General features: G+C 30.9%; 1 protein-coding gene across 2 annotated transcripts in view; it reads right to left on the reverse strand.

Annotated features, from left to right (window-relative positions):
- Nucleotides 1–23,268, reverse strand: part of LOC118198574 (Kv channel-interacting protein 4-like) — a 247,878-nt gene that overhangs the window by 130,199 nt on the left and 94,411 nt on the right. For both annotated transcript variants that reach the window (XM_085808395.1, XM_085808393.1), the window contains exons 2-3: nucleotides 21,438–21,518; nucleotides 18,251–18,331 (exon numbers count right to left, since the gene is read on the reverse strand). In XM_085808395.1, coding sequence (XP_085664521.1) covers nucleotides 18,251–18,331; nucleotides 21,438–21,518 — 162 coding nt within the window. The remainder of the gene's footprint in view (nucleotides 1–18,250; nucleotides 18,332–21,437; nucleotides 21,519–23,268) is intronic.

A 23,268-nucleotide genomic window follows, 5' to 3' on the forward strand; every position in this document is an offset into this window, starting at 1 on the left:
CCGATAACGAATACCTGTCACTGGTGATTAGGTTATCTGAAGCCACTCTTGAATTCTCAGGACTTATTGAAACCTAAAAAGGCATGAGTATTGATTTATTCGTTCGCTTAGAGAGAAGAAGGCAGTTTAAGTAAACTGGCTTCAGATCAAATTCAGAATTGGTCCGTTTCGGCTTATCGTATGTTAATGCTACCTGCAAATACCTAAACCCTAGAATGAAATGTTATCACGTTTCCTCCAAAATTCAGATATTATTTATGTTGGGTTGGTAAAAATTAAGATTAAATATACATTTTAAGTGTGATTTTTATATTCTGACCTCCTTTTCTTTAGAGGAAAAGAGAGAGGAAAAAAAAAAAAAAAAAAAAAAAAAAAAAAAAAAAAAAAAAAAACAATTGCTAGTAAGCGTTAGAGGGAATTTTGACCACAGATTGAACAGATGTTGCAAGTGACAAGAAAAATTTGCAGTTGATATTACTAAAAATTCTTTCAGCGTAATCTATAAATATATAAAGTAATAAAATGTCTATAACTTACATTTAGCTATCTATGGGCCTTATGTGTTATATCTGATCACTTTGTGATATATATGTGATCACTTTATATATATATAATTATATGTGATCACTTTGTTGTTTTTTCGATTAATTAAAAAATATTATTTAATACATTCTTATTTTAAATCCTCCTTTATAGAATTAAAAATATTAACGTGCAAAAAAAAAAAAAAAAAAGGATATCACTGAAATATTTTAAAGCAAGTAATTTGTTTTACGATTTTTTCCTTATGAGTCCCGTTTTTAGGTGCTCTTGTCACCTAAAGACCGAATTTTTTCACCCTGCAAAATATGTTCCAAAAATATAGCTGTACACTCCGTATACTTAAATATGGTTATTATTTTATTTACAAAATATATTTACTAAAAATGGTAATTACTCTATTTAATATAATATACCCAGACCTGTACTTCGAAAATAAGAGTCTTTTGCTTTTTATGGTAAAATAAAGCAAATTGAAGGATAAAATCTGGCATATATAAAAATTATTGATTTCATTAATGATTTATGATTAAACAAAAATAAGGAAAAATTTGATATCAATGCCAGTAGAAAACATTTTGGCACTAAAATGATTAAACAAAGTCAAGAAACATAATAAATGATAGCACAATTTAATTTTACGAGTTAAGTTTGAAATACAAAAACAAATTAATAAAAAATCAGTTTTACATTAGAACTATAATTGAGACATCACTTGAAACAGTGTCGAAAAACTGACTGAATTTTTCAAAGAAATTTCAAAGTATATTAATATAAATGAGAAAGAAACATCTAATAATATAAGCTACGTGAAGCAGTAAGATAGTTCTAATCTTAAAGTCAACGAATGGAACTTTAAAGTATATTTAATTTACGAAAGAATAAGTGACATTTTGAACGCATCTATGAATTAAATGTTTCAGTAAAAACATATTTGATATTATAAGTTTTTTTTTCTTTATCGAAGACAAATATTAGTAGCGAATAATAACGTGCGGATATTAGTTTTCATCAGAAGAATAACATTGAGTTATCTGTTATAAAAACATCTTTGTTTTAAAATACGATGTTTAAATACCTTGAAAATATCATTACTGATCTATCAAACAATGTGTTCTATTGCTAAACAAAGTCCACCCTTCTACCAAATATAAAAATTGTACGAGACTTTATGAGTATCACGCCTTCTTTATAAATTGCTTTGGTATTTTATTTTGTTTTACTTTACTTAAAATGTCGCAATTTCAACAAAATATGAAAGTCTTAAAGTCATTTTAACCAATACGTTTGTACCGAATTCCCCATAAAAATGAGAAGTCATTTTAGAGTATAGCAAAAAGTCCAATCATCAAAATGTTTATTAAGTCTGAATGAGTTAAATAACAAGCGTTTCATAAATGTGCTCGCAAAGTTTACAGAGATAAATGTGTAAGGCATTTTCTTCCTCCTCACCTTCCTCCTACACATAGCTAGCAATCGAAAGGTTCAGAGTTAGCATTCCTGCAAAGGAACTGCTGATTTCTTCCCTTTACAGTTTCCTATAAACACCTTCTGACGTTAAAGTGGTGCTCGAAATGAAATGAGATAAACAATAATTCATCTACCTGGATTTGTTAACTTGGAGAGAATGTAAAGAACTTTCTCCCACATTACCGCGTGTGGCGCCACTGGAAGTATGTTCGCCTAGCAGTCGGGAAGTCCGTATCCTGGGACGTAAAGTCATTGTTTGTTTTTCGAATTTTCTGTTTCAATAAAAGTAATAGTTAATATTCCTACGATATCTACTATAAAATTAATAAGTGTTGCTTTACTCAAGTCAGTATGGTTAGCCTCCCCCCCAAAAAAAACTTGTTTGTAAGTGCTGTTTACGTTCAAGAAGTTTTGCAATAAATTTAAGGTGTTGTCAAGCATGTTAATTGACCTAAGTTATTAATTTTTTCTTGAATATATCATAATAAATACGTTACTAACTGGAATTTGTGTCCTACAAGATACAAATTATATTTACAATAAAATACTGTATTCACAGAATAAACTACTGCCAAATGTAATTTATAAAATTCTCCGATTTTTTTGCATAGTGTCGTAACTGAAAAGTACATAAGGAAATAAAGCCTTCTACTGTTTTTTTTCCTTTTACAAGATAAATATCTTGTATCAATCTTCAAATCAGAAATAGCAGTTATTTTATAGACTATTACGGTAATTTTAATAAGAATATTTTCTTTAGACAGAAATGAAATAATTGCATGTAGTATATTAATTGCTAGCACAGAGCAGAAATAAAGACTTGAATCCCGGAAACTGCTTGTAGAACAGCTTTTTGTTTCTTTTAAGTACAAAAGAAGCATCAATAAATTCAAATTCTTGTATAACAACAATAACAATCAAGAAATATTAAGTGAGACAATATATTAATCATAAAACTTACTTGATTTAAATGTAAGGTATTTTAATGCAAATGAACAAACTAAATTTTTCTAGAAACTGATTACACTCACATGCACACGCACACACACACACACACACACACACACATATATATATATATATGTAATAATAAAATTCCATAATCAAGAATACACTTAAAATTCTAACTGTATGTTCTTTTCATTTTTAATGGCGATGTTCTCTTATTTGAAAGTACGTGGAATTAAATCCACAGCCCAGCCCCGTAGTCAAGTTGTTTTTCCCGCCTTTTCTACACGTACAGTTATAGCATGTTCTGGAAATATTTAAAGCGAACTGGATTTGCTGACGACACTGACGTCATTTCTTGAAAGCTCCGCCTTTCCAGAGGCTATAAAAGGACTCGCAAAAGAATAACGGGGCTTTTCTTTAATGTCCCGATGCAGTAAACTTCATGCAAAAAGTTATTAGTAATTCTTTTTTATTTACTCCGGATATCTGATTTTGTCACTGCTATTTTCTCCTGAAATATAATAAATGGATCCTGTTTTTTAAAACTTATCGTCTGATAATTTAAGGTACGACAAAACCTGGTACATCACATATATATATATATATATATCTTATTGGTAATACTATCTTATTGGTAATATTAATTTTTGTCTTTTCTGGATGTAAACGACAAATTTTAGCTCATAGCGTTTCACAGAAGTCACACATAAAGGTTTGTTTAAGATTTCTTCTTTCCCTTGTTTTAATTTTGGTCATAGCAAGACCCAAACTGATACGCTTTTAGTTTAAATTTAAAAGTTTTTCCCTTCTTTTACAAAGTTTTAACTCTTTAAGCTAGTAGGTCCTCCCTAAAAACCTTGTATAGTTGACTAATAGCAATTCGCTATTTATTTTATTCTGTACATTTGCGTAACCAGGCTAGTCTGCATAGTTTTTTTCTTGCACCATTGATGTGTTTCTCATTTACTTTTAACCAGCGGACGCGTCGGGAAATGAAGCAGAGAAATTGAGACTTAAGTTTTAATAGGTTTTTTGGTCGGTTTAATAGTCAAAAAAATTATTTCGTGTTCAGTCTCAATTCTTCTGTTTTGACGAAACGCGATATGAAATTAGCTGGATTCGAAGATCATTGTGCATTTCCCCTGAAGAGTCCGTAATGAGATTCGAATTAGGCTAATTTACCATTTACCGCTTCTTAGTTAATTTGCTAGTGTTTTAAATAATTTCTTTGTTTATTTTAAAATGTTTTAGGATTGTTTAAACTTTAATCAACATTTTTTAACATTCAAAATTGATTTGAATTTTACATTCACTTTTTATTTGTCAGTTTTCCTGTTATAATTTCATTTTTTCTTGTATTTAAACTTTTAATTGCAATTTATTTTAATTTAGTGTTAAAAATTATTCACGGGAACCACAGCATCACATTTGCTTTAAAGCAATAGCTTGAAGAATTTCCTTTTTACCTCTATCTATCTATCTATCTATATATATATATATACCTGTTCAATTTACATATCAAAGATCCCGACACGAAATTTTAAATTACATCTTTTCCAAATTACTTCATAGTTTCCCATTTCTATTACCCATTATATATTATTACGTAGATGCTCTTATCCAACATGTGGCCCTACCAATTACCGAGTGATTAAGACTGCTGAATACTGAGAGTTCGACTTCGGTTCGATTCCAGGCAGACTGCACGAACGGGCAGGCTGTGTAGTTGGTTTTCGTGATTTTCTTCATGTGTAACGTGAATACGAGTGAGTTTCTTTTAGAAAGTATTCCACGAAGGGAAACGTTCCTTCAGGCAGGTAGTCCTCATGTGCTTTGCGATGTTCGAATAACCTGCACTGTTTGATGCTAAACTTCATCCAATGTTTTTTGTATGAACATGCATTAAAATGCTCATCTATTTTGTAAATATTTTCATGTTTATTTTGTGAGGAAACTTATTTATTTAAACATGAAAACAATCATTTCTCTTCTTGAAATAATTTCACTTCATTGGATAACAATGTTGTAAACCCATGCGATAGTACGTTGCAAGATGCCCCATTAGAAACGTGTATTATGCATATGTATTCCCTCGTACAAATTTATTTTCAAGCTACAAATCTCTGGTGAATAAATGCAATTTTCTTCTTGACGTCTTTTCATAGACCATTGGGATTAGCAGCCTTGAAATGGAGGTAGTAAAGAAAATATTCCCAATGCTCTACTTTAATACTTTTGAAGATTCCCATCTACGTTTGAAGGAAATGCACAGAGAAGGAATATACAGAGAAAAGGAATATATAGAGAATGAACGAAACAAAAAATAGCCAAAGTTTTCTTTTTCTTTCAGCATTTCCTCATCCTTTCTCATTATTAATTTAAGTAAATCATTTTAATTTTTATTTTTAGAAGAAAGTTCAATAGTATTGTGTCATAAGATTACTCAATCTGTGAAATATTTCTTTTAGTATACATCAGAAAATAAATATACTTGTTAAGAACTGAAAAACTATACCATACTGTACAAATTTTATTAATTAATTCTTCCTTTTATGTTGTAGTTCGTAGTAAAGAAAAAAATCACAATACATTTGTAGTTCACCACGGACTTGATTCCCCGTTAGTGGAATGGCTTGCTTTATTGGTTTCCAATATATTAGTTTCCCTTACAATTTCCTCAAGAAAAGTATCATCATCTAGAAAGATAGCCGTCACGTCTTTTGCCACAGTTGTTATTGGGATGTTTAACTTAAATAAAGTACACGTGGGTTATCAACCGAAAATAAGTTTTGATTGGGATATATTGTTACAGAGCATAAGCCCGACGGAAACTTGTACATATGTTTACCTGTCGCTAACTTCCAGGCTAGAATTTTACTGTCATAATTAGTTTCCTTTTCGATAACATATTTACGTGTTTAATTCCATCTTGAAATCGCAAAGCACTTTATGAAAAGGAGTTTATTGGCATTTCACATTTAGACAAGAAAAATGCGATTAATTCTTTCTAAATTGAAGATGACTGATATCATATATGTAGCTACGAAAATTTTATTCCTGTTTGAATAAGTTATAAAAGTTCCATTCTTTCGTATAAAATTTCGATTCGACACGTACAGGACAAAATGGTTTATATTAGTTTTCGAACTGCATCATAAATAACGGTAAATTAAAAGACTAATTCTTTCAAAGCTGTCTTTCACATAGTCTTGAAATGAATAATGAATTATATATTAAACGTAGCTTAAACTGCACACATTAAAAATTATGTATATTTTATGTTTGCTTTTATTTATGCAAGTTTTCCAGAAGCATACTCATTTATTTTTTTCTTTATTTGTTTATTTAATTTATTTGTTGCAATATGTTTTTGAAACTTATTTAAGAGAGGATATATTTGTGAATAAAAATGATATGTGAAATGGACAAGCTGTTTATCATTCAAATGAATTATTAAAATTTCAGTTTGCGAATACATAATTCTTCGGAAAGTTTACGTTCATTTTTATTGGTTCTATATTTTTTCACTACTAATCGTTTCCAAAACCTTTGTTGTTTCTTCGTAGCAGAAAAACGTTTATTTAAAAATGTAAATTTAACACTACAAAACAAAAAAGTATTAAATACTTTATCTACCCAAATTCAAAATGTGAAATTACTGAAATCTGAATTTAAATACTCATTGTTCAATTTCTGAGTGTCCATAGCAAACTAAATATGGACACTCAGGTACAGTAACTATAGGTATAGTGAATATAAGTGAAAGAACCTGAAAGATGAACCTGAAAATTACCGAATTAGAAAATCTTTAAGCCTCAGAATTTTTTTAATGCTATGCAAAAAATATTAGCTTAAGTTTTCGACCAAAAATATATAAAACATCCCTACAGAAAAATGAAAATTTTTTAATATCATAACATTAAAACATATGATTCTTTTATATATGAGGCACGCTCGTCAACTCATCGTGTATCAAATATTCGCATCTAGTCAGAGAAGTTTACATTTAATTTCACATTGCGTGTGAAAAAAATATTAACTGCGTGACATTCATGCCAGTTTTAACATGCAAACGCAGTTCTCATTCACAACTCAAACATTTTCGTTCATTTTAAGGCATTTTAATTTCTATCAAAATAAGTATGGTGGAATACTTATATTTCATAAATCTTTATAATACAATCGGGAGGTTAAAATTGTCTAAAAAGTTAAATACATAACTATTTTATTTCTCTAAATGAAACTCCGCAGAGAAAATCAAATGCCTTAGTATCTTGAATTCGTAATCTTCCATTAAAATAGGAGATATTCAATATTCATATGAAAAACAGTCAAGATTTATAATAAATTTGTTTAGTAATTTCAGACCACCATATTTTCTTTTGTTTTCCAGTTCGCATATAACAAGTGAGAAATTTTTGCTGTGCTTTTATTCAACCCTGAGACAAATATCATACGTAAACTCTAGTACCGAGCTCATCAAAAGTTCTTTCCAGGTGCATATTTAACTTCAGCAAACAAATCTGAGTCCTTCTTTTACTGAAAAGAATGATTTAAAGCAATTTAGACTTATAATTAGATACTGCATCCTTGAAGGTAACTAGCAGCAACAAATTTCGTGCACGTTTTGTTGGCTTGGTTTCAGATATAAGTGTCAGCTTATCATATTAAACAGACAAAAGCCAGTTGGCGGAGGAAATAATTATCTTCCTCCACGCCCGTTTGTAGCAAAAAAATGGAGAAATGTAATAAAATTCTGTTATACTATTGAAATAGCCGTACGTTTGGCTCTTTGCGAAACATCTAAATGCCTTTAAAATCCTTATAATTTTAGTTGTAATCTGTAATACCTAATTTTTAACAGCATGCGTCGATGGCATATCTTGGTTTAGGTCTTGCGTGTTGTCATTTATCTGTGCTTTATATATTTCTTTACAATATAAAATATTTCTAAAAATTATCAAGGGTTTTGTTAAAAATTAGCATGAATAAATCGTAATGAGATATAAAAAATATTTTATTATATACACAGTTAATTATCATTTCTTATTCTAAACGTTTGGTAGTATGCATGATAATTATTAAAGATAAGCCGATACCATGGCGTTCTTTGATTAGTTAGGAGAAGATTAGGTTCTTAGATGCGAAGGTACAAGAGAAAAACTGTACTACGAATACGAAAAGAAATTTCCAGCGAAATTTTCAGTACCTTCGATTTCTCCTCAAATTTTCAGTACCTTCGATTTTCGAGAAGGCATAGTTGCAGTTACAGAAGGCCGAATACTGTTGCGGATACATAGGAACTGGATTAGTTACAGTTACACAGGGATCGGATCAAATTATCGCAAAATGGTCGCCAAGCTTGGCGGATTTTGGCGATTTTTCGCCATATTTGGTAATCAAAATTTAGTCCCAAAACCATCGCTAGAAAATATAAGGAAAAATATCGTCGAGAGGAATAGAGGAAAAATAGCTTCGAGATGACAGTTTTCAGAAAAACTAGCCTATATTCATGTTGCCTCATGTGAAAAAATCTGAAAGCGCTCAAGCAGTTCGCTTGTAATATCTACCAGGGACAGGGAAAAGTGGACGGAGCACCAGAACTTCGTCAGTGACTTTTACAGGTGTTGCTCCGCCGCACTACTGTACCCCGCTGGGCTTTTAGTTGGCCCGCCTCGGATGCTAGCCTACCAAGACATTTACATAGTAATCTTACATTAATACTAGACTTAAGTATTGAATATACAATTACAAAGACACAGTATACAATTATTACAAAGAAATTGACCTATTAACAAAAGTTGGATTATGGCAGATTAATATAACATAATTACTTCGAACATACATACAAACTTTCATTGTACATTATCTTTCCACAATTACTTTGCCGCCTCTTTCAATCGTTCGCCTGAAGCAAGTGTCTCACTTTCCTCAACCTTTGTCTCATCTGGAAGCATGCAAATTATTTTCATTATAAGCTGCTATACATAATAATTTTACTATCTACCAGTTCTCAGTCGGCTTAACCACTGGTCGACAAATAAGTCTTCAATTAAAATTGTTTCCTAAGAACTTTAATCCTTACTGCGTTTTGCCCCACCAGCGGCCGAGCGGTAAAGACGCTGAACACTGGTAGTTCGGTCCGAGGTTCGAATCCCGCAAACGGGCTGGCTGTATGGGCGTTTTCGTGGTTTTCCCCATGTGTGATGTGTATACCAGCCTGTTTCCCTTAGAAAGTCCTCCACGAAGGCATCCCTCACTTTAGGCAGGTAGCTCTCGTGTGCTTTGCCATAATTAAATAATCCAGTCTAATCAATTCTTACTGAGTATTAGAGGTTATTTTTGTAGCTTAATTTCTGCTTTATAAAATGTTAATACATAAAAAATTTTATTCTTATAGCAGTTAATTTAACAGAAATGTTTGTTTATTACCATTATGACGGATATTAGGAATGAGTGTTTTGTCTGTATTACTGGGATTTACGAATATCAATGCTTTTGAGTTTTTAATACCAGTTACTTTAGAATTAGCCGGAGCATTTGCTCTAATTCTTTCAAACAACATTCAAAATTTTAAGATTTCTTTTTTATTTATTTAATACGAACAATTCATTTTATTGCCTTATATTAAACAACATAGAAATTCAAAAAGGAAACGTTATGTCTTACATTCCGGTCTAATAAAAAAATTAAACCAAGCGTCCGGTTTGTTTAATGTCTAGCAACAATTATTGCTTAACCAGGAATAATCATAAATTAAATCATACGGGCAATTGAGGAAAGACAACTATGAGTCCAGTAGACAAAAAAAAAACTTAGTTGTTTTATTCTGCAATAAATTTTGTAATGAAAAATGGAGCAAGCTAAAGTTTGCTCGAAAAATGAGAAAGAAACTGATAACTATGGTACATTTCATTTCCATAAATTCCTAGTTAATCTTCTAATGCTTTATGCCAATGGAGTTTTGTGCATTAGATCTGCGTAAAGAAACTTAACTAACTTGGCGCCACATCATCCCGATTCAGTTAGCGGATTTTAAGAAGTTTGTTTTGGCGAAGTAAGAGCATTAAAAGCAACAACTCAGATTAAAAGGAGACACCAGAAAATTACTGATGACCGGAATATGGTGTTTCCTAAGCACGTTTAGCTTAATCATCTCATTACCATAAACTTAAATCGAATTTAGTCCTTTAGTTCTAACAATAAATTTTAATGCTGGAAAACAATGACTACATTTATATAAGACTGCAGTACTTTCGTGAACAATTCGCTAATTCTTCATTTAATTCAACTGAATTGTTTGCAATATAAAATTCTTTACACTTTTCTATCAGTTAATGGAACCATTTTATAATATATCCGTACATGGAGTTTTAATAGATAGATAACTTCACTGCAGGAGGAAAAAAAAGTAAATCAGTTAATTCATATTTAAATAATTTTGCAGCTTATTTTACTCTGCGCTGTGTCGAACACAGTCGCTGCACTGTGTGTGTCGAAACGTACCTGAGCTGTGTCGAAACATACCTGAGAAACTGTGTCGAAACGTACCTGAGAAAGTCTATCCTGAGAGGATGGCTACGAACAGATGATTAACGGAGATCAGAATAGTTAGCCTATAGCAGAGATAGTGGGAGAAATATCAAGAATGCAATACTTTAAATTATATAAGTTGGATTAGTAATGTTGTTTTAGTTTAAATTTATTTAAAATAGTGTTTCTTATTTGCATCAAAATGGAAAATTAAAAGACATAATTTCTTTTTCATAATAAATTTTTATCTTTCCACAATTAATTTGCAGCCTCTTTCAATCGTTCGCCTGAAGCAAGTGTCTCATTTGCCTGAACCTTTGTCTTATTTCTGGGAGCATGCATTTTCATTATAAGGTGCTATAAATAATAATTTTAGAAGACAGATTGTGTAATTTTAAGGCTTTAAAATTTTTTTCTCAGTTTTATTAGTGAAGTTCATATTGTAGAAAGGGAAATGTTTTGGAGATTTATCATAATTTTGCTTGTGGCTGTTCCTGTTTAGCTACTTATGTCATTTTCTCCAAGAAAACAGATCCAAATATTAAGAAGTACAGGATGAAGCGTACTTTTACCATTCCGGTATGATGTTTGAGCCTTCAAGCATTAGATCTTGGTTCGACTGCCATGATCATTAACAACCTTCAGTGATGCTGAGGCAGCTCACGGCTTTGTACTACTCATCTTTACTAACAGATAAAGCCACGAAACAACGGCAGCTGAATTGGGCTAGCACACGGATACAACACACTGTTGACCCAGACATAATTAATTCTAATAATATTTAGGCATTTAGGACAACGCATTACTCCTAGTACCGAACTGTCTACTGTGAAGTGCATTATTTAATCTGCAACGCATGTATTTTCTTCATGTTATCTAAAGTTTTATCTTGTAAACAGTATGTAAATATTTCTGTGAATTATTATTTTGATACTCTCGTATATTATGTAAGAATTTTTTATAATATCAGGCACAGTATGTGGTTCTATGAAATTGATGTAAGCACTTCTAAAATTTATGCAGTGCAACTTTTAAGCTTATGGCATACTATTCAGTTGTAGCAACCGAAGATTCCAGCGTACGTCCTTCAGGGGCCTTGAGTTGCCCACGTAACTCAACAACATTTGTTTAAATCATGACACCTGTCCAGCCCTCCCGATCCTTGGCCGCGGTACACAGATAGTAGATTTCCTCCTCCAGAGAACACACAATAACAGTTTAAGCATTATAATAGGCATTGTCCTCATCGGGTGCAGAGTGCGTGAGCTCTTCCATCTCTATTCATGAAAACGAACAGTGACGGAAAATTCATTTTCTTTTATATGTTGGTCATATTCTGGCACTCCCTTGGAAAACAATTAGTGTTTCAATTATTAAATGATTTAAAAAATTATGCCATAGCATATTCAGAGGAAGTTAAATATTTTAGTACATATCGAAAAGAATATGGAAGGGATCATCTGTCTTTGAAGAATAAAAATAAGTCAAGCTGTAGAAGATGCAAAGTTGACCAGTACACGTACAGAAGCATACTACAGAATATTATAAAAGATAGAAAATCTACTTCAAATGATCAATACGGCCAAGTTATCTGTGTGATTTATATACATATACATTGTTACAACAATAAATATTATAATTTAATTCATATGTTTAGCAAAAGGTATTACAAATCTCACAAATCCACGGAATTGCAGTAAAGTAAGTTAACATACACTTAAAAGCAGTTAAAAATCTAAAGGTTTTGTTCAGTGTATTTCTCCAAGGGTAGTTTAGATTCGGTGTCATTCCTAAATATCATCATCATCCATTCAAATGTGTCCCGGAGACAAGTTCTCCCCAATCGAATATCTAAACAAGAAATGCCTATCTTCTTAGGAAAAATAAGGACTTCCATAGACATCAATGATATAAATCTCTTTTATTATCTTCAGGAGGAATTGAATATGCCATACTATTGTAGGTAATCCCAGACTTATGATAGATATCAAAATCAACAGAACATTTTGACTTTCCAGTCCCTACCAATAAACGTTTTTAAGTACTGACAGCAAAAATATAAACTTTAATTATAAATTCAGAAAATTACATCTCACGCAGAAAATATATAAATACAAATTATCATCAGAAAAAATTTGAAAACCATGAATGCTATCAATTTCTGTTATATTACAGCATAAGAAATGATTAGCAAGGCGATGAAAAATTACGTTACGTCGAGTTCTTCAATAGCCATTTGCAGCGGTATAAGTTTGATGACCTACCGATATTTGGATTTGATTCGGGGTCATCGAAGCTCATTGGTCATCGAAGCTACTACAAACTACTACATGGCAGCATTTTTAAAGCAGTAGTAGAGAATGGGACTAGTTGTTATAGTTAAGTGTATATAGGGTTCAGGTGTTCCATCCAAGTGAGTTTATGTGTTTGATCATTTCATTGGTGGACTACTGCTCCAATACGTGGCATGCTTGTGTGGTCCTTTTGTCGCATTGTGTGGTATGGCGCCGTTGACTTGTATGACATAGCTTGTGATTCCACCAGGTAATCGGAGATTCGTGTTTTTGATACGTCCAGGTCTCTCTCAATAAGATTTCTAATAATGTACTTTTGGTTAAGTATTTCAGGATACTTTAGCCTACTTAAAAGCGTAAATTGAGTCCCTTAATTTACAGGACATAGTTGTGTTTTCTATAACGTTAAATTCGTTGTATTGCTACATGTAAAAGTCTTCATTTAATTTCACATACAGCAATGCTACGTCGGTATATCACCCTTTAATTTTTTTGTGTGCGTGTGTGTAACTCAAGCTAGAAAACCTCGGGTTTCGGGGAAGAGTTACTGTTATGGAAATTTTTTGTCACAATCTTCCACGTAGATCCTTTCATAAACTACCTCGATTTGTATGTTATTTTTCTACTATTTTGATAGTATTTGGTTTTAAATATCTATTTTCTGGACACTTTTGTTTAAAATCTACATTTAAGATTAAAAATTAGGTTTATATGTAAGATTGTAAACAAACTTTCACGTGTTTTTTTCATATGTAAGTATTCGTAAAAAAGAAATATTTTTATCATTTTTTTTAATATCGGTTATTCTTTAGATTTATCACTATAGTTAATGACAAAAAGAAATCAGATTAACAGTAACTCTTGAGCATTAAATTACCTCATAATTATGCATATACATATATATCTTCATTGAAATTAAATGTCATTGCAGAATGTTTTGTTTTAGAGCTAAACATGCAGTGACTTCAACAGTTTTGTCTGTTAAAAAATTAAGAGTTTTTAAAAGTTTGTACAACTTAATCAGAGAGTAAACGCACCAAAGCAACTTTTTTAGCCGCAATCGGCATCGATTTGGCTGAAGAATCAATATTTCTTATATCAGAATATCCTCTTCGAATTTGGCCACTGATTTACTCAAAGTCCTTTTTAGAAAATGTCTTAAAAAGCAGTGCACTTAAAGGATATTTCAACGAACATTAAGGTGTTCTCAACGGGATGGTTTTATCTACCTTTTACTATTACCCAGGAATGGAAAAAGAGAGATTATGAAAGGAAGGAAATCTCCAATGATTGATAATTTGAAGAAATGGATCTAGATTTCCTTTTCATTTTTGTAGTTATGCTTGGAGATATTATTCATCATTGCGTGTAAGATCCAAACATAGAGAGATTAAACTTTCGATATCTCTTTGCACATACTTTAAGAATGTCTTAGAATAAATCTTCGAAATGTTGTGAGTAGAGAATGATATCAAAGGTACAATTCTATTTGACACAACGTTAGTTAGGTTACTTACTATATGTATCCTCAAAAAGTTGGATTATTTAGCTGTAACAAGTTGAATTATTTAAATTATTAGTATATATTTTGTATGAGGTAGAATAAATGGTGGCGACTAAGAAAGTTGAAGTAAAATGGGTAAAAACCTTGATTTACCGAACTCTGCTAGAAAGCTACAAAAAATGCAGATACAAATTTATTAGTTCAATAAAATTAAAATTCAGATTTGTGATGCAAGAAAAACTATAAAAATCATTATCAGATTTAAAGAAGTGATCATCGACTTAGAATTGATTTTTGTATTACGATGATGCTATCGAAGTATCAGCTACGGGAAAGAATGCCTTCGTGAAAGGTGTTTCTGAAGAAACGGCACCCTGTTCAGCGGCTTTACCGCTCGGACGCTGGTGGTCTTGGCGTTGACCATTGTTAAGAAAATATAGATCATACCAAAGACTATGTTAATAGAAGTATAGATATTTAGATTTCCAAGCTTATGCTGTTTCTAGCATGTAGAAGCAAATATATTTGTGTGAGACTGCGACATTTTTTAAATGTGGCAAATCTTCTCTAATAGAGATAAATTTAACTAATTAAGTTCTTCTTTTAGTGTCCAATACCCATGCGGTCGTAACTTAATATGAACGTTTAAAAAAACATTTCTAATTTATCCATGTTTACAACAAAATTTTTAAATTTTGAAAATCAAACACTATTAATTTTTAAGATTTTCTCTATTTAGCTGGCTTAAGCATTTCTTTTCGTATGTCAATCATATGGAAAAGAATGATCACAAAAATTAAGAATTCATGAACTCGTAACTGATGAAAGGAAAAAGACTGAATTGTGTGTCATCCAGTTCCGATACATTTTAAGACATTGTCAAGCATACGGGAATAACAGCTATTTATTGATGGCATTATTCTCAAAATTTAAATAAATTTATCTTGTTTTCTGTGTTTATTGAATATATGTTTCAGCTTCAATACGTATAAGAAAAAGTTTTTATGATGCCTTAACTTATTAAGGAATGAAATATGTGACATTTATTTTAATGAACAGTATAAACTTTAACTTGAATTTTTACTTTATGACTCCTACTTCTTTAGTCCTGACATTTTTGCACATTTGATCTGCCAATGGCATAGTATAAACTGAGAGAGAAGTATGACTTTGTAGTAGGCCAGAAGTTTGTAAACGGGTGCCGTGCTTGCCTAGCATTCAGAAGGCGCTGCTTCAGGCATTAGTCTAGGTGGTAAGTTAAACTTGATTTAAATCTTAGATTATCTAACACAGAGTGCTGTGAACACGAGTAGAAATACTTTATCTAGTTGTAATATTCGTCCATCTACTAATTGGTGCAAAGTGAAGTAGACTTTTACTTTTGTTTTTGTTTTGTAATATTTTAATTGATACTCTCAGTTCGTGAGATTTATAAGAAAGTTTTATTTGCTTTTGCGTTGGATTTTAACAATCAGTTCAAGCTACAGGCAATAAGTGGTATCATAGCTTTAAGGCAATAAGTGGTATCATAGCTTTAAGGTCATATTGAGGAGAAAGAATTTGAATTAAAATACAAGGTCATCCCAAAATTATTGAGCGCATTTTCACATTTGAAGAGGGTGCCATAAATAGATCTCCTGTGAAAGTTATTTAATGTTTTAAATTTTGTTGTGTAAAACTGTTTTAAATTATTTTTCCAAGAAAACAATAAACTTGTACGCATCTTATTTTGTTCTTTTTTTTTTTTTTTTTTTTTTTTTTTTTTTTCAAACATGAAATTTGCTCAATAATTTTCGACCACCTTTATTCATTCAGATATAAGTCCCTCTCGAGTTTTTATAAACATTTAAACATTAAAAAAAATAATAATGTTCACATGAAGAACAATATCACATAGCTATTATATATACCGTTAAAATACAGAATATTTCAAAATACATTCACGTACGTGAGGGTACAATTGCGAGAATAATTTTGAAGCCCTAACCAAGTGAAAATAACAATACAAAAGGATTTTGACTGAGAAATTAAATTTTGATGCAAAGTCGAATTTCCTCTTTCATCAGACTTTCATAGAGAGGATTACATAAGTTTGCTGTTATTGTGATTTGCTTTATATTTAAACACGTGCTAATATGACACTTTAGAAATGTATTAGAAGAAATGTATGCGTATAAAGTGTTAGAGAGGGCAATCTGACTTACGAAACGTGTGCTCAATAAGAGCACTTTCGAATACTAAGACCACAACTGCATATTTAGGGTATTTATATATATCCAAAGCATATTTAGCTATTGAGTAAATATTCATCAGCTAAATATGCTTTAGATATTTCAATGCGCTTTTTGCTGCATTGTTACAAATTCCTGTGATAACCATTGCAAACATTAATAGACTCAGTTGTAAGAAAAACCTATTTAAAACCAATTCGGCTGTTAATATTTCTTGCACAGACGTGTGTTGAGACGACGGCATTTACAATGACACTATGTTAGGAAAACATTAAGGAATTATCCATTGGTGCGAGAAAAATAAGTACCAGGAATTAGCTTGCTTTTGCTATAAAGTAAAATTTCTGAAAATATTTAGTAAAGCATGAGACAAGATCCAACGCTGATAAAATATATTTCTGAGTTCATGTTTGAAGATAAAATTGCTTAGTTCGAGCTTCAAAAACACGAGAAAATACAAATTACTTGAATAGACAATTTTTCTTCTGGTAACATAATGACGTTTAAAATTCATTGATAAGAAGTTATGAAATTCATCTTCCTAAAAAGAACTTGGATAGGAAAAATTCTTTAAGAAGGAGAATGAAACAAGTTAGAATTATCAATAATAATATTTATCAAGAATTTACAGAGAAAAATGCAAATAAAAATTATTTAATAGTAGTATCATGGGGAAATTCAAACTATGTAAGTGCAAGTAAACTATTACATTACATTTGATAGTCTACCTTTCTGCTCGACGGGCTGGCTGCATGGGCGTTTTCGTGATTTTTCCCATGTGTGACGTGTATACGAATCAGTTTACTTTAGAAAGTACTCCACGAAGGCATTCATCCCCTTAGGCAGATAGCCCTAGTGTGTTTTGCCATAATTAAATAAACCAAACCAAACTTTCTGCTCGAAATAACTTCATTTGATATGTGATCACACCCTAATCTGAGCTATAGAACTAATTTTAAATAGTAATTAAGAAAATAGTTATCCAGACGGTATAGTGGTTAGGAGAGCCCACTACGTCACCGATGGGCCTGGGTTCGAATCCCGAAGAAGACATGGATGTTTGTAAATGTATAGTGTCGATTCAGCACTTTAAATATGCGGCTAGCCGAAAATCCTCTAGTGTGAATTGGTGGAAGGGGAGAGGAGTGGGTGGAAAATAGAAGTCCAACATCTCTTCGGAGTAGGCTGTGGCAACCCTTGTTATATGTAATATGGACAAGGCAACAACAACAACAATTAAGAAAATTTAAAAAAATAAAAAGACGTATTATAGGCAACAACAACAATTAAGAAAACAAGATAACAACAACAATTAAGAAAAGATTAAGACAAGGCAACAACAATTAAGACAAGGCAACAACAACAATTAAGAAAATTTTAAAAAATAAAAAGACGTATTAATATAATTCCTTTTAACCGTCTCTTTATTGTTTAAAATTTTTTTAAATTTTTATTTTTTAAAAAATAAAAATTTAAAAAATTTTTAAACAATAAAATGACGGTTAAAAGGAAGTATTTAATATTAATGGATATTTAGATGAGTAAATCCAACTGAAAAAGGTTTAATGGCTTTAATTAAAATCATTAGCTCTCTTTCTGCAACGAGGAATGGCTCATAATTTTAATGATACTGAAAAAAAGTTTTGTTTTACTTTTGTAACAAAACCTTGTTTTAAAAAATTTCGTTTCCTTATGATTCCTATGAAACAAACAGAATTAAAACGTACCTAAAGAAGAAAAAAGTGAACCAAAACTGTTTTTTCTCTGTTTGGTGGCAGAAACAGTTAAGCTTCTGAAGGCATAAGTAACTGAAAAGAAACAAAATGATAAATAGCTATATGCAAATTAAAAATTAAAAAAAAATAATTTAATAATATTTCTGAAAATACTATATACATCTGAAGTTTAAATTTTTAAACTAGCTATCATATTGTAAATAAATGAAATTAAATACTGTATTACTACTCAAATACTATATTAATGTCTTTTAATTGAACATCATATTGTGTTTGACAAGAATTCTTTGCTATTCCTTACTTCCGAAACTGCATGCATTGCATAATTAATGATGAATTAAACTGTTGCATGGGTAATTCGTTTTAATACCTTTTATGTTTTATTTCCTCAAAACTGAAAACACCTAAATGTAAATAGCTTCATAAAAATATGCAGAATGTAAATTACTTCTTTTTCCTCAATTTTAAGAAATACAGGAATTAAATGAATATCATTGAACTATAAAATAATTGCATTATATTACATAAATATATCTGAATTGAGTAATTGTTTCTACAGAGAGAGATTTATGGTATCAATAATACTATATTCAATCCTTTAATGCGTCAGTATATTTTATAAAAATAATCATTCTAAAATTAAAGTTCTTGAAGTTCTCTTAGAATAATTTTTAAATATATTTTAAATGCCTCTCTTGTTGCAAAATCAAAGAAAATTATTAAAATTTGATATCATGAAATGAAATAAGGAAAACAACAACACCGTTTTAAAAATTAGAAATAAATAATCTTTAGATTTTAAAAAACGTACGCTACTAAATTTTTCATTCATGGTTATTTTTTTAATTTACTTTACAATAGTTTCATTCTATCTAGTTTCTTTTTATATTTGTTTTCTAATCAGGCACCATTTTATTGATCTGCGCATTATTTTCACAATCTGCAGATTTCTTGTGAACGTATGAAACGTTATTTTTAAATTGCTTTTTTACAGGTGGAATAAGACAAGTATCAAAAACTAAAAGGGAACAATAGACTTTAGAAAAAAACATCAATAAAAAATTTGAAGGAAATTAGCTTGCCATTGCGAGAAGAGAATCTATTCATAAAATTTCAGAGAACGAGGCACATAGCTTAAAAAGAAGTGGAAACTTTGAGAATACAATGTAGACAGCAAATTCTTCTGAATACTACAAAGGCATACAAAAACGGAGATTCAAGATGAAACAAAGGACACACATAGGTAAGCAGTAGTCTGAAGTAAAGAAGAAAGGAATGTTAGTGAATTAAATTTAAGATTGAAGGAAAGTAGAGGAAGACAAATTGTTGAAAGCAAGAAATGATCTTCTGAAGATGCACGAGGAATGTATAGTTTGGAATATTTTAAATTTCTAACAATTCGACAGTTAAAGAAACAATTATTTATTAAGGAATTCTTGAGAGAAAATGGGAAGAGCAGCAATAACTTAGAAAGGTCACAGCGTTAGAGCATTTACTTTTAGTTTTTGAGTAAAATGACGCATTGCTGAAACTTTTATAGCTATGAAAATTAAGGACTGTACGGAAGACTGACAGATAATATATTAATAGTTTATTTATTCACAATGCATATAGAGTGGAGAAATGCTTACAGAACATAACTAAAAGGGTTTTGAAATCTGAACAATTTTAGCCAATTGATTCTTTCAGTTTCCCATAAAACTTAAAAACTAACATCTTCCCCTAGAAAATAAAATTAATTTCTTTCTTGTTGTTTTGAAAAGCAAACTTTAATCCGGTCTCTTTTCATAAGTGAAGTTTCATCTTCCCCTAGAAAATAAAAATTTCTTTCTTGTTGTTTTGAAAAGCAAACTTTAATCCGGTCTCTTTTCATAAGTGAAGTTTGAAACTTCACTTATGAAAAGAGACCGGATTAAAGTTTGCTTTTCAAAACAACAAGAAAGAAATTAATTTTATTTTCTAGGGGAAGGTGTTAGTTTTTAGGTTTTATCCAAGAATAAATTACTTAAATAAGTAGTAAAAAATTAAAAATTTGTTAAAAAATTGATATTTCTATATAACATTAACAATATTTTGTGATTTATAGTGATGATTTGGTGTTCACCTTAATTTCACCTCTATCTCCATTTCTTTATTATACATAATTCACTTTATAATACATTTAATATATATAATTTATGGACTTTCAAAGCACTTGCTGCTGTTGCACACATAAAAGCATAAAAGCAGCATAAAAGCATAAAAGATTTTAGAACGAATTAAATGTATGTCAGACATTCATTACTTTAGGTTTTCTGTCCATATTAAATTCATCATTCAGCTTAGACTTCTTGATACTCTAATTTTTTCATATTTTACATATGGGTTTGGTGTTTCCGACGAGAGAGATGGGCGTTTTCCCCTTACATATACTGCATTTAATTATTCACGAAACTGGCATCTTCATCCTTATTATGTGGCATTCGTATCTCCTCATGGGAAAAGTGCTGGGTAGAACCAAGCTAATGAAAGTCCTTCAAGTAATCAGTTTGTGTGAGATACTTAGATAAAGTATATCGGTAGACATTAAGCATCCTAAAAGTGAGTGATGCTATTGCACAAGAAGGTGATTCAGTTTTTTTTCTTTCACCATATAAAATACTAGAATTGCTGAACACACCAGGAGTTAATTATGAAAAGTGTTCTTCATTTTAAATCAATTGCAAACACGCAGAAATAGCAGAATTTTTTGACACAAATAGCTATTTTTCTGACATATGTATATAAGTATAAAGTTAAAAGCAAGTCGAAACCTAATCCAGTTGCGTGCTGAAATTAGCAACATGTGGTGGTAATAACGCTAGATAAATTAAAGCATAATACGTTTCAAATTCATTCCATATTCAATTCGGAATTTAGTTTTCGCATATATTTGTAAGCGAAATGAATTCCCCAATATTATAAACTGAATTGAATATGGGATTAATCCTTATTCCGAATTGAATAAGAGGTGAAATGTATTATTTTTAATATGAAAACGTATTATTTTTTCTAAATTCGTTATACATATACGAGAATTATAGTTTTTATATGGTGTATATATATATATATATATATATATGAGAGCTGTTTCATTTAACATAAAAATACAACTGAATTGCAAGAAAAAGTTCAAAATAATCAAATGACAGCAACTTACTCTTTTCAGCCCAGTATTTAACACTTTTCGTCTCTTGAGTTTCTTCTTCTATTTTCCCAAGCTCCTTCAGGCCATCTTCAACTGAAATGGAAAATGAAACTTGTTAGATTTACAAAATGCCCGAATGAAATGGGAAAATATATTTCTTGAATGAAATATAGAGTACTGTGGTGCTTCTCTTATATTCCTGCCAGATCGACTTTGTAGTCGAATGCTTTAGCGTAGTTAATATTGGCCAAATTTGATTTTTATATGAAAACAAATTTATAATTTCCATGGATGAGACTGAATGCATCTCAAACGACTATAAAATTTTGTTTAACAGGAGTAAAAATGGGTTAACTGCTTCGGCTCAATTAAGGCATTCAACCTATCATTTATTTAAATTAATGCCAAATTAGGATTTCATTTTGCCATTTAATAAACTTCATGTGTATTTGTTACAATTTAGTTCGACGTCTTGACGTTTTTATTTTCATTTTAGGTGAGAAGCATTTGAAGAGCATTTAAAAATGTATATGCATATGGGCATTTTCTGTTTCCCAAATTTTACACATTTTCAAGTTTCACCACAACATAACCTTTTCAAGAACTCGATAATCTTTCATAATCTATATTTCAAATTGGAAACCTTGATGGAATATTAGGTTAAATTTTTTATTAACGTATAAAGCATTTACTCTCTCCTTTACGCATGCCTTCGTATTGTAATTGGAAGCAAACTCGACGCGTATTCGAGAGATCCAGGGCTCGAGTCCCAAAGAGGGTACTGCACATTTTTCAAGTCTTCTGCTTCAGAAACACTTAGTGAATCTACAGTGACCCCGAACTAAAGGTTCGTTTCGTCGTTACCTGAATTTGGCGATTAAGCCCCCTAATCACCAGTCGCCTTTTAAAAAGGGGAGTATTTAAGGTATTTTCTCCCTCCTTTTGACGTGCCTTCATGGTGTAATTGAAAGCATACTCGACGCGTGTTCGAGAGGTCAGGGTTCGAGTCCCGGCGAGGGCGATGCACATTTTCTGAAGTCTACTGCTTCAGAAAAACCTAATGACTCTAGAAATATTATTACAATCTTACATTTTAGTTGCTTTGGATATGCAAGAGAGAGGAAACTTGTAATAATCTTAAGTTACGTAAACACTGAAAGAAGACTGAACTGAATTACATTACTTGTTAAAATCTCACAGATTTTGAATTTAGTATGACAAAAATAATTTAATGCCTTCAGTAAAGAACCTTATTGTAAATAAATCCATCCTGGAATAGCAATATTACTTAACTCCAAGTTGTCATTAGGATATAGCTAGTGGGAATACAAATTATTATTAATCATGAAATTACTACGCGTAAATACAATACAAGCTAAAGACACTGGGGAATTAGTTTAAAGAAAACAAACCGTTGTGAAATGCAAACAGCAAAAGAGATTTGTTGCATTTATAACTTTTTCTAATCGAATTTAAAGTAACTGTAAGGTAATGTAAATGTACCCAGTCATGCTTCGACCAAGACAAACGTTTTATTTGTGGATTCAGTATCGTCACTACTCAGTTGAAAAAAAAGCTGATTACTCTTTCTTAATATCTATTTAAGCTTTGCATAGAACTGCTGTTGCAAATGTAAAATGAGATTGTTTCCTTTCGAAAGTGAAAGCTAACTTATTAGGAAAACGAGCTTGTTCAGGCTCTGCTCTCACTTCAAATTACTGAAATACACTCGGCAAACTTAAACCTCTATCTAGATAAGATGATAGGTGTTGGTGTTGGTGTATTTAATTATGGCAAAGCACACTAGGGCTATCTGCCTAAGGGGAGGGATGCCTTTCGTGGA

Source organism: Stegodyphus dumicola, chromosome X1 (assembly GCF_044657685.1).
Source record: "Stegodyphus dumicola isolate Sdum_Otavi_A_Nest chromosome X1, ASM4465768v1".
Lineage (NCBI taxonomy): Eukaryota > Metazoa > Arthropoda > Arachnida > Araneae > Eresidae > Stegodyphus > Stegodyphus dumicola.